Genomic DNA, 15,550 nt, shown 5'->3' on the forward strand with positions numbered 1-15,550 from the left:
AGGGTAGACAAGTCATGGTCTTAAGTCACAATAAAAGACTTTTAGGTTAGAGATGGAGGGGAAAAAAAATGACAGCAAGGATCACTGTGCACTGGGATAAGTTGTGTATGGAATCAGTACTACTGCAGGCTTTTAAGATTAGTTTTAGCAAGTCTTTCTAACTGCTGTTGTGGTTTAACCCCAGATGACAACCAAGCACCACCCAGCTGCTCGCTTACTCCCCCCTGCTGGGATGGGGGAGAGAATCAGAGGAGTAAAAGTGAGAAAACTCATGGGTTGAGATAAAGACAGTTTAATAGGTAAAGCAAAAGCCACGCACGCAAGCAAAGCAAAGCAAGGAATTCATTCACTGCTTCCCATGGGCAGGCAGGTGTTCAGCCACCTCCAGGAAAGCAGGGCTCCATCACGCGTAACGGTGACTTGGGAAGACAAACGCCATCACTCTGAATGTCCCCCCTTCCTCCTTCTTCCCCCAGCTCTATGTGCTGAGCATGACGTCATACGGTGTGGGACATCCCTTGGGTCAGTTGGGGTCAGCTGTCCCGGCTGTGTCCCCTCCCAACTCCTTGTGCCCCCCAGCCTGCTCGCTGGTGGGGTGGGGTGAGGAGCAGAAAAGGCCTTGACTCTGTGTAAGCCCTGCTCAGCAATAGCTAAAACATCCCTGTGTTACCAACACTGTTTCCAGCACAAATCCAAAACATAGCCTCATACTAGCTACTGGGAAGAAAATTAACTCTGTCCCAGCCAAATCCAGCACATTCTCCACCCCTTATTCCATACCATATGACATCATGCTCAGTATAGAAACTGGGGGGGGGTTGGCCGGGGAGCAGTGATCGCTGCTCGGGAACTGGCTGGGCATTGGTTGGCAGGTGGTGAGCAATTGCATTGGGCATCACTTGCTTTGGATATTATTTTATTATTATTATTTTATTTTCCCTTCCTTTTCTGTCCTATTAAACTGTCTTTATCTCAACCCACAAATTTAAGGTTTTTTTCCAATTCTCTCCCCCATCCCACTGGGGAGGGGGGTGTGAGTGAATGGCTGTGTGGTGTTTAGCTGCCTGCTGGGTTAAACCACAACAACTGCATAGCATGTAATTGCTTTTAACTCCTCCCAAAGGGCCTTGGAGAGAGATCAGTCAGAGGAATACTATCATGGCAGGAAAAACTTTGATAGCTAATTCTTGTACACTTGATTTTTGGGAGAATCTTCCATTGTTGTAGGTACATATCCCCCACCACATTGCTCAAGGAGGTCCTGGTAGAGGGATGGCTGGGAACAGGATTATAAGCCTGACACATAGATGTGGCAGGCTTGCTACCTTAAAGCAGATGAACATTTTTCTCATATATAGTAATAATAATGTAGAAAATAGTTTGAAAAAGAGGGGCCTGGACTAGAAGACTTTATGTCCCCTATGTTCTGTGGTTCAGTGAAAGCAAAGCAGCATATGTAACCAGTTTTGAAAGTTGAATTGAATTAAGTTGAGATGGTCAGGTATTAAGGGAATGAGTAGCTGCAGCTGATTCACTTGACTGTCAGCTTTGCCAGTTGCTGGATTTTTTTTCTGTGGGAAGTTTAAATTTCTTTAAATTGAACTTAGGTTAAGATGTTTGGCCAAATATGTGAAGCTGTTAAAAAAAGGTGAAGCTTCAAGTACTTTTGTTAAACTCTTCCTAGCTAATTTTTTATTTTCTAGTTGGCTTCTGTTGTACTTTTCTTCCTCCTTAGTATATTTAAATAAGAAAGATTGTGTATTATGTGTAAGTAGCTTCTGATTTCCAGATCCTTAGAAAATAATTCTCACTGACACTGAACTGTTGTGCATGACACAACAAATGAGACTTGCTTTTAGGTTTATTTTTGTGGAGTGTTTCACGAGTGATCCACAGTGCTTTAGTTGTCTGCAAGATGAATGTATTCACAGAGTAGTTCTTATGTTGTAAAGGATATTAACATGTGTAGTCTTGTCTTTGGCATCAGGAATCATTATTTATGGTCTTTCAGATTGCATCATTCACCTTAACCTTAGAGCCTGTTATCTTCCTGTGGTTACTTGTATGTGTAACTTTTCTTTGTATTTGAATTCAAAAAGGTATTCAGCTATACCTGTGTTATGTTTTGTTAAGAATAGTTTTCAATGAAGGGAGGGGGGAAGTTGTGCTCTGTGTTGGATGTTTGCTAGGGAGTAACTTTGAACTGACAGTGTCAGGGCACAGGGCAGATTAGATCATTGTTTTGTTCCCTTGTACTTTCCTTACCAGCATTCACTGTAATGCTAGTAAAAGCTTTTTAGTATTTGAGGCATGTGAACTGAAAGTTAGATGCATTTGAGTGGTGATATGGGAAGGGTTTGCATGTTGCTCCCAATTATCTGACAATCCTGTCTTAGTGAAGATAGTTGAGGCAGAGGGTGCCACAGGTTCCTTTAGTTGCCTGCCTTCCTTGTCATTTTGCTATAGTCTGCTTTTATGGTTCTGTCCTGGTGCTTTTTGCTATGATGTATGTATTCCTTCCATCTAAAATCAATATTGATAGCAATAACCTTAATTTCTCTTTTCTGCTTTGAAAATTAAAAAAAAAAAAAAAGTTTATTTTCCTGGCTGTGTCCACTAATTATTTTGCTAAAGGATTCCTTTCGAAGTATGAAGGTTTGGTCAGTGCTTGTGTAGAACTTGTTTGCGACAATTTTGTTTAATAAGAATGTACAAAAAAGGCTTTTCTGTTTCAGAAGACTGGCATTTTTCATTATGGAAGTGTATGTTAGTTCATTATTTGAGACAGCTACATAAAATGGAGTTTAGAATCTAGGATGAATTCAAGGCAATATCAATCAGTCTTTCTAATTACAGTATTTTAGAGTGTGAGATGTTGTTGATCATGTTGATAATTTTAGCTATTCTTACATTCTTTTCTTTCACAGCCCCATGACTTTGATGAATGCAGATTTGATATTAGTGTAAACGATAGTGTTTGGTACCTCCGAGCTCAGGACCCAGACCACAGACAACAGTGGGTAGATGCAATAGAACAACACAAGGTATGGGTTCTTTTCTGATTTCCTTTCTCACTCCCTCATTAGATCTGGTGGTGCTTGTGGAGAGTTGTAAGCTTCACTGTACAGTCATTAAAGTACTTCAGGTATTTATGACAGATAAAAGCTGCAAGACTGAAGCAGTGTGTTAAATATGTTCCAAAGGAATTGATTTGCTTATCCTTCATATTTAAGAGTTTAGAGAACTGGGAGCTAACTGTGAACCTTTCTTGAGCGCTCTAGCTTGAAAAAGAAAAAGCTTGCATTATGTTTGAGTGACTTTTCAGTGGTTTTCTCCATCCTTTCTCACTGATTATTGAATTGGTTCTTATCTAGATGGCCTAGATATTAAACTTGTTAAAGTCCATTCTCCTAGGTTATCATTCTGGTTTTTAGGCTCATCTCTTTCATTGTTTGGCTGCTTTTACTGTATCTGATTACTGGCTTTTCTCTCCTTGTCTTTTAAGGCCCTACTGTTCATCACCATTTTGGTTCAGCTTTCCTGATCTATGCCTTATCTCTTCTGATGAACTCTGTTACTCTGATTTTACCTAAAGGTCTTGAAGGTCAGGCATTTTTAAAGTATGTAGCACACAAAACATCTGTTATGCTTTCAGATACAAGATAGGCACTGCTCCAAGATGTTGAGTTAAACTACAGTACCTAGCACAATGCAACTTCTGCATCTGGGTTACACAGGTAGAATCACAGAATATCTCAAGTTGGAAGGGACCCATAAGGATCATTGAGTCCAACTCCCTGCTCCTCGCAGGTCTACCTAAAACTAACCCATATGACTAAGAGCATTGTCCAGGCACTCCTTGAACTCTGACGGACTTAGGGCCATGACTACTTCCCTGGGGAGCCTGTTCCAGTGACCGACCACCCTCTCAGTGAACAACCTTTTCCTAATGTCCAATCTGAACTTTCCCTGAGGCAGCTTCATTCCATTTCCTCGTGTGCTATCGCTGGTCACCAGAGAGAGGAGATCAGCACCTCCCCCTCCGCTGCCCCCCTAGAGGAAGCTGTAGACTGCGATGGGGTCATCCCTCAGCCTTCTCTTCTCTAAGCTGAACAAACCAAGTGGCCTCAGCTGCTCCTCATAAGTCTTGCCCTCGAGACCTTTCACCACCTTGGTCACCCTCCTCTGCACACACTCTAATAGTTTGATGTCCTTCTTATATTGAGGCACCCAAAACTGCACACAGTGCTCGAGGTGGGGCCACGCCAGTGCAGTGTAGAGGGGGACAATCACCTCCCTCGACCGGCTAGCTGTGCTGTGCTTGATGCACCCCAGGACCCGGTTGGCCCTTTTGGCTGCCAGGGCACACTGTTGACTCATATTCAACTTGTCATTAACCCAAACCCCCAGATCTCTTTCCGCGGGGCTGCTCTCCAGCCTCTCGTCCCCCAATTTGTATGTATAACCAGGATTACCCTGTCCCAGGTGGAGAATCCGGCACTTGCTCTTATTAAATTTCATATGGTTGGTGATTGCCCAGCTCTCTAGTCTATCCAGATCTCTCTGTAAGGCCTCTCTACCCTCGAGGGAGTCCACAGCTCCTCCTCGTTTAGCATCATCGGCAAACTTACTTAAGGTACATTTGATTCCTGCATGCAGATCATTTATAAAAACATAAAAAGAGCACTGGCCCTAAAACTGAGCCCTGGGGCACCCCACTGGTGACTGGCCGCCAGCCTCATGTAACCCCATTTACTGTAACTCTTTGAGCCCAACCCGTCAGCCAATTGTTTACCCAATGTATTATGGACTTGTCTAGCTGAGTGCTGGACGTTTTGTCCAGAAAGATGCTGTGAGAGACGGTATCAAAAGCTTTGCTAAAATCCAAAACCACCACATCTACTGGCTTCCCTTGGTCAGCTAGATGGGTGACCTTGTCATAAAAGGAAATTAAGTTGGTTAAGCAGGACTTTCCCCTCGTGAACCCGTGCTGACTATGACCAATGACTGCATTGTCTCTCAGGTGTTTTTCGATAACTCCCAGAATAACCTTCCCCATAATTTTACCAGGCACTGAAGTGAGACTGACAGGCCTGTAATTACCAGGGTCTTCCTTCTTACCCTTCTTGAAAGTTGGGACAACATTTGCCAGCTTCTAGTCTACTGGGACCTCTCCAGACTCCCAAGACTGTTGAAAAATAATGGAGAGAGGTCCCACAATAACATTGGCCAGCGATTTCAGTACCCTGGGATGAATCCCATCAGGCCCCATAGGCTTATGGGCATCCAGCTGGAGCAGCAAGTCTCGAACAAGTTCAGGGTCGGCTGGGAGTTTATCATCCCCCGCTAGTTACAGTCTTCCAACACAGGGCTCTGGGGGTCCCAGGGCCCATCATCGGTGTTGAAGACAAAGGTGCGGGTGGCATTAAACAGTTCTGCTTTGGCTATGTCTCTATTTGAGAGGTGACCGACCTCATCAAGTAATGGGCCAATTTTATCTCTGATCTTCCTTTTGCTGTTAACATATTTTAAAAAGCCTTTTTTGTCCTTAATAGTACTGGTCAGGTTGAACTCTAATCGAGCTTTGGCTGCATGATTTTTCTCCCTATAGTGGTGTCCTGGTTTCGGCTGGGATAGAGTTAATTTTCTTCCTAGTAGCAGGCACAGTGCTGTGGTTTGGATTTAGTAGGAGAAGAATGTTGATAACACACTGATGGTTTAGTTGTTGCTCAGTACTGCTTATGCCAGTCAAGGACTTTTCAGCTTCCCATGCTCTGCCAGGTGCACAAGAAGCTGGGAGGGGGCACAGCCAGAATAGTTGATCCAAACTGCCCCAAGGGCTATTCCATACCATATGATGTCATGCTCAGTATAGAAACTGGGGGGGGTTGGCCGGGGAACAGCGATTGCTGCTCGGGAACTGGCTGGGTATCGGTCAGCGGGTGGTGAGCAATTGCATTGTGCATCACTTGCTTTGGATATTGTTATTAATATATTGTTGTTATTATTGTCATTACTATTTTACTTTATTTCAATTATTAAACTGTTCTTATCTCACCCCAGGAGTGTTTCTCGCTCTTACTCCTCCGATTCTCTCCCCCATCCCATCGGGGTAGGGGGAGTGAGCGAGCGGCTGCGTGGTGCTGAGCTGCTGGCTGGGGCTAAACCACGACAGTCCTTTTTGGCGCCCAACGTGGGGCACGAAGGGTTTGAGATAATAACAGATTAACCAGGGTGTATTAAGGAATCTGTTAACAGTTGCTGGTCACGATATTGATTTATCTGTTCTCAATATTAGTTTATCTGGTCTGAGCCATGCTCTTTTTTGTGCTGTACATGTTAAAGATTGGTGTTAGCTTTTGCAGTTTGCTGTGCTCTGTAGGGATTAGTGATGGCTTTTTGCCTGGGAGATTTGTTATTAAAAGACTGACACTGAGTTTAATCTGGTATTTGGGCTCTGTACTGAAGCCATTACTGTGCTTTGGGTACCACCTTGTGGAGACAATTAGGAAATATACTTCTTCCTCAGAGGGTTTTTTTTGTGGAGGAAATACAGAATGGCACCTTCACTACCTTCTTCTGTGATGTTTCCTCCTTTGTTACAATAACTTCTCAGTATCTTGAACATCCTTGGGTAGTTAAGATACTTCTATTGGTATTTCTTAGGAATATTGCTTCAGTTTTGTATAAGGTTAACAAGCAATTTAGGAATATGACCCAGGCTCTGTGAGAGTATGGTCATGGGTGGCAAGGCATGTGGGAGAATATGGGCAGGTATCTAGAGAACTTCTCAACTCCAGTGGTCTGGAACTTCACTCCCAAACAACTACAGGATCCTGATGAAGTGATAGAATGTTTGGGGGGGAATGCTGTGGCTATTCCAAAGAGGCACAACTTACTGCACTGTGCTGGGCCCTGGCCAGCATCTACCAAACACTGATCAATATTATGCAGCACCCTCAGGAAGAAGAGAGGGAAAACATACCAACAGACACTATGGCTAAACCAGACACTATATCAGTTGCCCCTATAACTAAAAAGAAACAATGGAAGCAGAAGTCAACTCGTTTAGTAAGGAATGAAGAAGCTTCTCCTAAGAGGGAGCAGGAGAAAGAATCAGAAGAGGCAGCCTGTTCTGCAGCAGAGCAGTCACAAGAACAGGAGGAGGAAGAGACTGAAATCATAAATGAGACAGAAACCACCTGATCCCTGTCCTTAAGTGAGCTGCAAGGCATGCAGAAAGATTTTAGCCATCAACCAGGTGAGCTAATTCTCAGCTGGTTACTCTGATGCTGGGATATTGGGGTGAGTAGTCAGGAATTAGAGGGTAAGGAAGCCTGGCAGCTGGGATCCCTTGCTAGGGATAAGGCCATTGACAAAGGGATTGGAAAAAGGGCAGGAGTCCTCAGTCTTTGGAGGCAACTCCTGTCAAGTGTGAAGGACAGGTATCCCTTCAAGGAAGAACTTGCAAATTCCTGAAGCAAGTGGACCAACATTGAGGGAGATATCCAGTATCTGAGGGAATTAGCCGTGGTGGAGGTGATCTATAACAACCTGGATGATGCCCAGACATCCAAAGGCCTGGATGAAATCCGGTGCACTCAATCCATGTGGTGAAAGTTTGTATGAAATGCACCAAGGTCATGCACCAATGTCATACACCCACACCCTGGCGATAATGACTGGCCAGACAACTCTGAGAATACAAGGATAATCTCGCTTCCTCCATCTGGGCCTGCGTCTCGGCTGTGGACAGACTGACCCAAAAAATGTCCGAGCAAGCCAAGAAAGATAGGTCTTCCTCACACACACCAACCAAGGCCTCAGCTATTAAGAGTCAGCCTTTTTCTGTTCAAGGGAAAGGGTACTGGTGGCACACACCACGTGCAACCCTGTGGTTCTTCCTGCGTGACCAGGGGGAGGACATAGAGAATTGGGATGGTGAACCTACCTAGAGACTAGAAGCTCGAGTACAGGAACTGCAAGGAAAAACAACAGCCAAAAAAAAGCATCCAACCAGGAAAATTGCTGCTCCAAGTGTCTGTTGGGCAGAGTAGAAGGGCTGATCATACTTTTGACCCTGATGAAGGGACTTCTGTTTTACAGTTACAAAAATCAAGTAATGAAGACTCCAACCAGGAATAGAGGGGCCCTGCCTCCAGCCAGGTGGAGGAAAGGGACAATCAGGTTTCCTGGACTATGTGGATTCCATGGCCTGGCCCATCAGACCCACAGGAGTAGAAGGCTCTAGTGGACACTGGTGCACAGTGTACCCTAATGCCATCAAGCTATAGAGGGGCAGAACCCATCTGTATTTCTGGAGTGACAGGGGGATCCCAACAGCTCACTGTACTGGAAGCTGAAGTGAGCCTAACTGGGAATGAGTGGCAGAAGCACCCCATTGTGACTGGCCCAGACGCTCCATGCATCCTTGGCATAGACTACCTCAGGAGAGGGTATTTCAAGGACCCAAAAGGGTACCGGTGGGCTTTTGGTATAGCTGCCTTGAGTACGGAGATGAAACAGCTGTCTAGTTTGCCTGGTCTCTCAGAGGATCCATCTGTGGTGGGGTTGCTGAAGGTCGAAGAACAACAGGTGCCCATCGCTACCACAGCAGTGCACCAGTGGCAATATCGCACCAACCGAGACTCCCTGATTCCCATCCATAACCTGATTCGTCGACTGGAGAGCCAGGGAGTGATCAGCAAGACTCGCTCACCCTTTAACAGTCCCACATGGCCAGTGCGAAAGTCTAATGGGGAGTGGAGACTGACAGTGGACTATCGTGGCCTGAACGAAGTTACACCGCCGCTGAGTGCTGCCGTGCCAGACATGCTATAACTTCAATATGAACTGGAGTCAAAGGCAGCCAAGTGGGATGCCACAATTGATATTGCTAATGCATTTTTCTCCATCCCTTTGGCAGCAGAGTGCAGGCCCCAGTTTGCTTTTACCTGGAGGGGTGTTCAGTACACCTGGAACCGACTGCCCCAGGGGTGGAAGCACAGCCCCACCATTTGCCATGGACTGATCCAGACAGCACTGGAACAGGGTGAAGCTCCAGAACATCTGCAGTACATTGATGACATCATTGTGTGGGGCAATACAGCAGAAGAAGTTTTTGAGAAAGGGAGAAGAATAATCCAGATTCTTTTGAAAGCTGGTTTTGCCATAAAACAGAGTAAGGTCAAGGGACCTGCACAGGAGATCCAATTTTTAGGAATAAAATGGCAAGATGGGTGTCATCATATCCCAATGGATGTGATCAACAAAATAACAGCTATGTCCCCACCTGTTGCGTCAAGAGGGCTTTGGAAGGTACCCAGTTTATTGTTACAAGTCCGGTCGCGTTCAGTGCACTGAACTATCATGGTTACGGATTCACAAATCACGTAGGCACCTTTCGTCTAGTCGTGCTGCATGAACTACCACGGCCACACTTAAAGCGTCTGCTCGCGTTCAATGACCGCTATCACGCTAGACCAATGAATCAAAGCAATTTATTAAAGCAACAGACACACAGGTTCTTTGGATTACCGGCGATAAATTCACTGACTGGAAGGCACATGCAAATACCAAAGCTTTGGATAACACAGATGCATCAAAAGACATAAAAGCGACTCTATAGAGGTTTCCAAGTTTCCCGGGGTGGGGGGGCACTTGGTATAACCAAGTGTTAGATTCTTACCCAAAGGCGTCCCGATGGGGGGGAAGAGAGGCTCAGCCCGTCGACTGATCCCAGAGGTCAGAGTAGTACACGATGGTATCTTCCCTAACATCCCCTCTCTCTTAGGCCAATTTATAGTACTTTTACCTTTCAGGTGGAGCTTGAGGGACTCTAGTCATACATACTTTTGTTACGATTGGTGTAAAACTTTCTCGCTTCGTTTTAAAGGTACAGGCTCGGAAAAATTCAGAGCGCAGGCTCAGTGAGGAGTGGTCTCACCTTAGAGGCGGGTAGGTTTTGGGATGGAGGTGTGTTTTGGTATTATAATGATATTATAATGAGCAAAGTTTACCAAAAGGACAGCATTTTGTCAAAATCATGACAGTTTGTTGGCTCAGGGTAACAAATATGCAGCTTATTGGTGCCGGGGTACTCCTCTGAGTCCCTTATCGCAGGGCTTGGCCGTGATGTCTCCACACCACTCCTCCCTCTGGGCAACTCCCCTCAGAGCCAGCGCACCAGGCTCCCCTGGGTTGCGACATCCAAGATTACAGGCTTAGGGAACTCCCTGTGGGGTAGATTCCTGGCATTCCAGCTGCATTTCACTCGGAAAGCTTCTTCAATGCTGTGTCTTTCCTAAAATCATAAATCTAAGTTTAATGTCTAAGTCACCTCCAGCAATTACTCCACACCACCAACTAGCAAAAAGGAAACACAAGCTTTCTTAGGCGTTGTGGGTTTTTGGAGAATGGATATTCCAAATTGCAGTCTGATCATAAGCCCTCTCTATTGAGTGACCTGGAAGAAGAATGACTGCATTGGGTTTGCGTGGCAAGGTTTTGGTAGCAGGGGGGCTACAGGGGTGGCTTCTGTGAGAAGGTGCCAGAAGCTTCCACTATGTCCGATAGAGCCAGTGCCAGCCAGCTCCAAGAAGGACCTGCCACTGGCCAAATCTGAGCCAATCAGCGATGGTGTTAGGACCTCTGTAATAACATATTTAGGAAGGGGGGGGGGGGGGGAACCTGCGCAATTGCAGCAGGAGGGAGGAGTGAGAATATGTGAGAGAAACAACTCTGCAGACACCAGGGTCAGTGAAGAAGGAGGGGGGAGGAGGTGCTCCAGGCACCGGAGCAGAGATTCCCCTTCAGACTGTGGTGAAGACCATGGTGAGGCAGCTGTGCCCCTGCAGCCCATGGAGGACCCCATGCCGGAGCAGGTGGATGTGCCCGGAGGAGGCTGTGACCCTGTGGGAAGTCTGTGCTGGAGCAGGCTCCTGGCAGGACCTGTGGACCCGTGGAGAGAGAGGAGCCCATGCTGGAGCAGGTTTGCTGGCAGGACTTGTGTCTCCGTGCAGGACCCATGCTGGAGCTCTCTGCTCCTGAAAGACTGCACCCTGTGGAAGGCACCCATGCTGGAGCAGTTCGTGAAGAACTGCAGCCTGTGGGAAGTACTCATATTGGAGCAGTTCGTGGAGGACTGTTTCCCGTGGGAGGGACCCCACGCTGGAGCAGGGGAGGAGTGTGAGGAGTCCTCCCCTGAGGAGGAAGGAGCAGCAGAGATGATGAGTGATGAACTGACTCCAACCCCCATTCCCTATCCCCCTGCGCTGTTTGGGGGGAGGAGGTAGAGAAAATCGGGAGTGAAGTTGAGCCTGGGAAGGAGGGAGGGCTGGGGGGAAGGTGTTTTAAGATTTAGTTTTTATTTCTCATTACCCTACTCAGTTTTGACTGGTAATAAATTAAACTGATTTCCCCAAGTCGAGTCTGTTTTGCCCGTGATGGTAATTGCTGAGTGATCTCTCCCTGTCCTTATCTTGACCCATGAGCTTTTTGTTATATTTTCTCTCTCTTTTCTAGCTGAGGAGGGTGAGTGATAGAGTGGCTCTGGTGGGCACCTGGCATCCAGCCAGGTCAACCTACCAGACACTCAAGCGTTGGGATATGCATTTAGCAGGAGCCACTTGGTAGTTTAACATTAGAGGATCTGCCAGTTGACCTGGCCCTGCCCATTCAAGGCCCCTGGGCACCATGGAAGGAGGTAAGATCCCTGTATTACATATAAGGAACTTGTTGGGAAAAACAGCCTGGGTTATTCCTTCCTCAGGAAAGGGATTGTTTTTGCTCAAGGACCTGGGTGCACTTGGTGGGTAATGCAGAAGGATGGGGGAGTCCAATGTGTACCTCAAGGTGATTTAATCCTGGGTGAAAATAATCCACGATTTGAGGTACATGTTATGGGAATTACTATAGCAGGAACCTCTTGTTGCTAGCCAGGCTAGGAGCAAGGGGAGGAGTTCATTGCAATGTTAAACCTTATAACCTGACCCAAAGGGACCAGAGGTGGAGATTGTAATGGAAATACCTTTAAATTGTTGTAACTCGTGATTTGAGTTGCATATTATAGGAATTAATATAGCAGGAACCACCCGAACCAATGGAGGAGAAGCCTTACAAGAAGCAGTGCAAGTGCAGCAGTGACCCGACCTGAGCTGGCTTTGGTGCCCAGTAACTCCACACTGCACACCACCTCTCCTGTCCTGAGTGACCACCATAAGAGATGGAGCCCAAAGTCATGGACTAAATGAACTCAGTGGACATTTTACAGACATTTCACAGGGGTGGTCCATAGACTAAGGGAACGATATCTCTGTATTATATCAAAGGATGGGAAAGGAGGGTGGTGGTTAATGAGAATGGATTGGATAGTGTGGAACCTGAGCATGACATGAATGGTATGGAATAAGGGGTGGAAAATGTGGACTTAGGATAATCTTAAATCTTTGTATCCATGAAAGCTGTGATCACTTTCTGCCATATTTTCCAAATTAAAAAGTGTTCTCCTCCATCTAGTCAGAGCATTAACAGGTGGTCTTCATAATCTCAGTAGAGGTCTTGAACTCTCCTTTCAAACCCCTGCCCCCAAATGGTAGTGAACTTAAGATACTTTACTCTTATCTTTCCCTTGAATTAGCTAAATATATGAATTGACTGAAGATTCAAATGTATTTAAAGGTTAAAGTAACTTTTTTGTTCACTGTATAGCCGGATTGGTGACCCAGGGTGTTCTGAAATGTCTAAAGAATGCCTGACAATTACAGGCCAAAATGCAAATAAGCAGAGCTTTTCCTTGTGGGTGCAATACCATGTGGGGGGAAAAAAACAAACAAAAAAACCCACTTTGAAAAGTGCTAACTTGATACCAGATTGCATAAAAGGCTTGTGACACTACTGCTAAGCTGTTAAGAGTATGTCAATCAATATTTATGTAATGCTATTTAATGAAAGGTGATGTACATGGCTGAAGTAAACTTGGTGCCAAGTCTAATGCTGAATCTTGAGGTGACTGGAACTAAGCTACCAGACTCAATATGCAGCTGGCTCTGTAGTAAATAACCAGTCTCATTTCTGTAAGCAAGTGGGATTCTAGTAGTAAACTCAAAGGTGTTATTAATTCACTTTGAAAACAACTGTGGTAGATCATTTTGATAGTGTATACTTTCATTTCATAGAAATAAGGGGAATGTCAGTGGTTGTAACTGGCAGAATGATACATGGTAGCTCTAGGAGTCGAGCTCTCTGTGGCAGAGTGGCAGCATGTTTTTGCATGGTCTCCCTGAAAACAATATCATTTGAGACACCTGTGTCAAGCTTGCCTCTTCAAATCAGGGTAAGTGCTGCTCTTGGTATCAAGAACAGAAAGTACGGAGCTGCAATGTGGAAGTAGTGAGTGGTTAAACAGTTAAAAGTTGACACTTGCCAAATAGATCTGCATGCTGTTTACTCAGAAGTATTACTCATCAGCTCAAATAGTACTGTGCATAAACAGTTTAATAGAAAAATCTTGGATACTCTGCCTCATCTACCAAATGCGGTCTTTTTTTTTTTTTTTCTTTTTTCATAAAAAGACTTTGTAAGGGATGGGTTTTCTTCAGTGAGCTTTTGTTAGAGTGAAACTCATTGATTTGATATTAACAGACCAGAGTTACACCCTAGCCATAGGGAGTAGATGCTGCTCAGCCACATGGGTGGGGTGCACAAATAGCAATGATATATATTCAGTAACATGCAACAGAGGTAATGTTCAAAGTCCTTCGTGGCTTTTTGGTTCTTTTGTCACACCCCCCCATGCCCCTCCCAAAAAAGAGAATAGCTGCAGCAGCTAACAGCACTCTAAAGAGCTGAGGGAGACTTTGAAAAGGGGAATTCTTTTAAAAACAGAAGAACAAGACTTAGGACATCTTCTGCTTGTTTAACTCAATGTCCACTTGCCTTTATTGGAAGCTTTGAAGGTAATACTCCTAATATAATTTCTATTGTAGAAGAATAAAAAGATTTTTTTTTTCTCTGTAAAAAAATAACGCTTGAAAACATACATTTGCTTTCTCTTTAGTGTCATCTAGGTGAATGGACTTACTGCAGAGGAATCAAAATTCTGGTGTCTTGAACATAGCTGTTTTAAATGGGAGGGGAGGAAGAAAGTTTTAATATTTAACTCCTAATATTTAAATGTCAGATATATTGATTGGTATGAACATGGGTATTAGAATATGTTGGGGTTTGGGGGGAGTGGAATAGAGAGATGTCCATCTTTCTTCCCCCCGGTAATCTGAAATAACTTGTGGGGATTTGTGTATTACCTTAAAATTGCTGGTTTGAGTAATCAAGTATAGCTGGGGCTGCTCAGCTGATATGTACTACTTGTATGTTATGATGCTGATAATGAAACTTGTAGATGTTGTAGAGAAGCCGTGCTTTTAGGGGAAGATTAGATGGATTGCTCAAGTTATTAGTCCTTTACTGGAAATAACAAAAGTTTCTTTCTTTAAAATTGAATCAAATATGCTCTTTCAAGGAGGAAAACTAAGGTTGGGTATGTCTTACACATTCCATTTTTTTAGCACTGATATCATCGGGAACTCTTACTACACAAGATATTGCTTGTCATTTAAGGTTACTAAATTTGTGAAGCGCACTTATTGCTGGACATTGTATATTTCCTGAAAGAAGACTTTAGGGGAAAGCTAGTGAATCAGCAGTTTCAGTTGACTGCATAAGTGTATGCTGCAGCAAACCTTAATGCTATCACTTCCAAACTGTTGAAACTTCCCTTTCAGGAAATTAAAAAATAGTTCTTTGTCTCTCTTGGCACCCTTTTGCCCAAGAAGGTCGTCCTGGTTTTGGCTGGGATAGAGTTAATTTTCTACCTAGTAGCAGGCACAGTGCTGTGGTTTGGATTTAGTAGGAGAAGAATGTTGATAACACACTGATGCTTTAGTTGTTGCCGAGTACTGCTTATGCCAGTCAAGGACTTTTCAGCTTCCCATGCTCTGCCAGGCGCACAAGAAGCTGGGAGGGGGCCCAGCCAGAATAGTTGATCCAAACTGACCAAAGGGCTCTTCCATACCATACGGCGTCATGGGCAGTATAGAAACGGGGGGGGTTGGCTGGGGGGCAGCGATCGCTGCTCGGGAACTGTCTGGGTATCGGTCGGTGGGTGGTGAGCAATTGCATTGTGCATCACTTGCTTTGGATATCATTATTATTATTATCATTATTATATTGTTATTATTACCGTTACTATTTTACTTTATTTCAATTATTAAACTGTTCTTATCTCAACCCAGGAGTGTTTCTCACTCTTACTCCTCCGATTCTCTCCCCCATCTCACCGGGGCAGGGGCAGTGAGCGAGCGGCTGCGTGGTGCTGAGCTGGGGCTGGGGCTGAACCACGACAAAGGTCCATGTTCCAACCACAGCAGTAAGTTGCAGCTTTATTAATAAGTAGTTACAGTTGAGACTGTTTAAAGCTGGACTAAAGCTTTCAGTCAGTTCCAGCCCAACACACTTGATTAATTATAAACAATGCAGATTGTTTCACTTTGAC

The 15,550-nt window shown here is 44.8% G+C and overlaps 1 protein-coding gene across 2 annotated transcripts in view; it reads left to right on the plus strand.

Annotated features, from left to right (window-relative positions):
• LOC104028113 (ceramide transfer protein) overlaps positions 1–15,550 on the plus strand; it is a 100,238-nt gene that overhangs the window by 33,350 nt on the left and 51,338 nt on the right. For both annotated transcript variants that reach the window (XM_075725574.1, XM_075725575.1), the window contains exon 3: positions 2,928–3,044. In XM_075725574.1, coding sequence (XP_075581689.1) covers positions 2,928–3,044 — 117 coding nt within the window. The remainder of the gene's footprint in view (positions 1–2,927; positions 3,045–15,550) is intronic.

Source organism: Pelecanus crispus, chromosome W (genome assembly GCF_030463565.1).
Source record: "Pelecanus crispus isolate bPelCri1 chromosome W, bPelCri1.pri, whole genome shotgun sequence".
NCBI classification, from domain to species: Eukaryota; Metazoa; Chordata; class Aves; order Pelecaniformes; family Pelecanidae; genus Pelecanus; species Pelecanus crispus.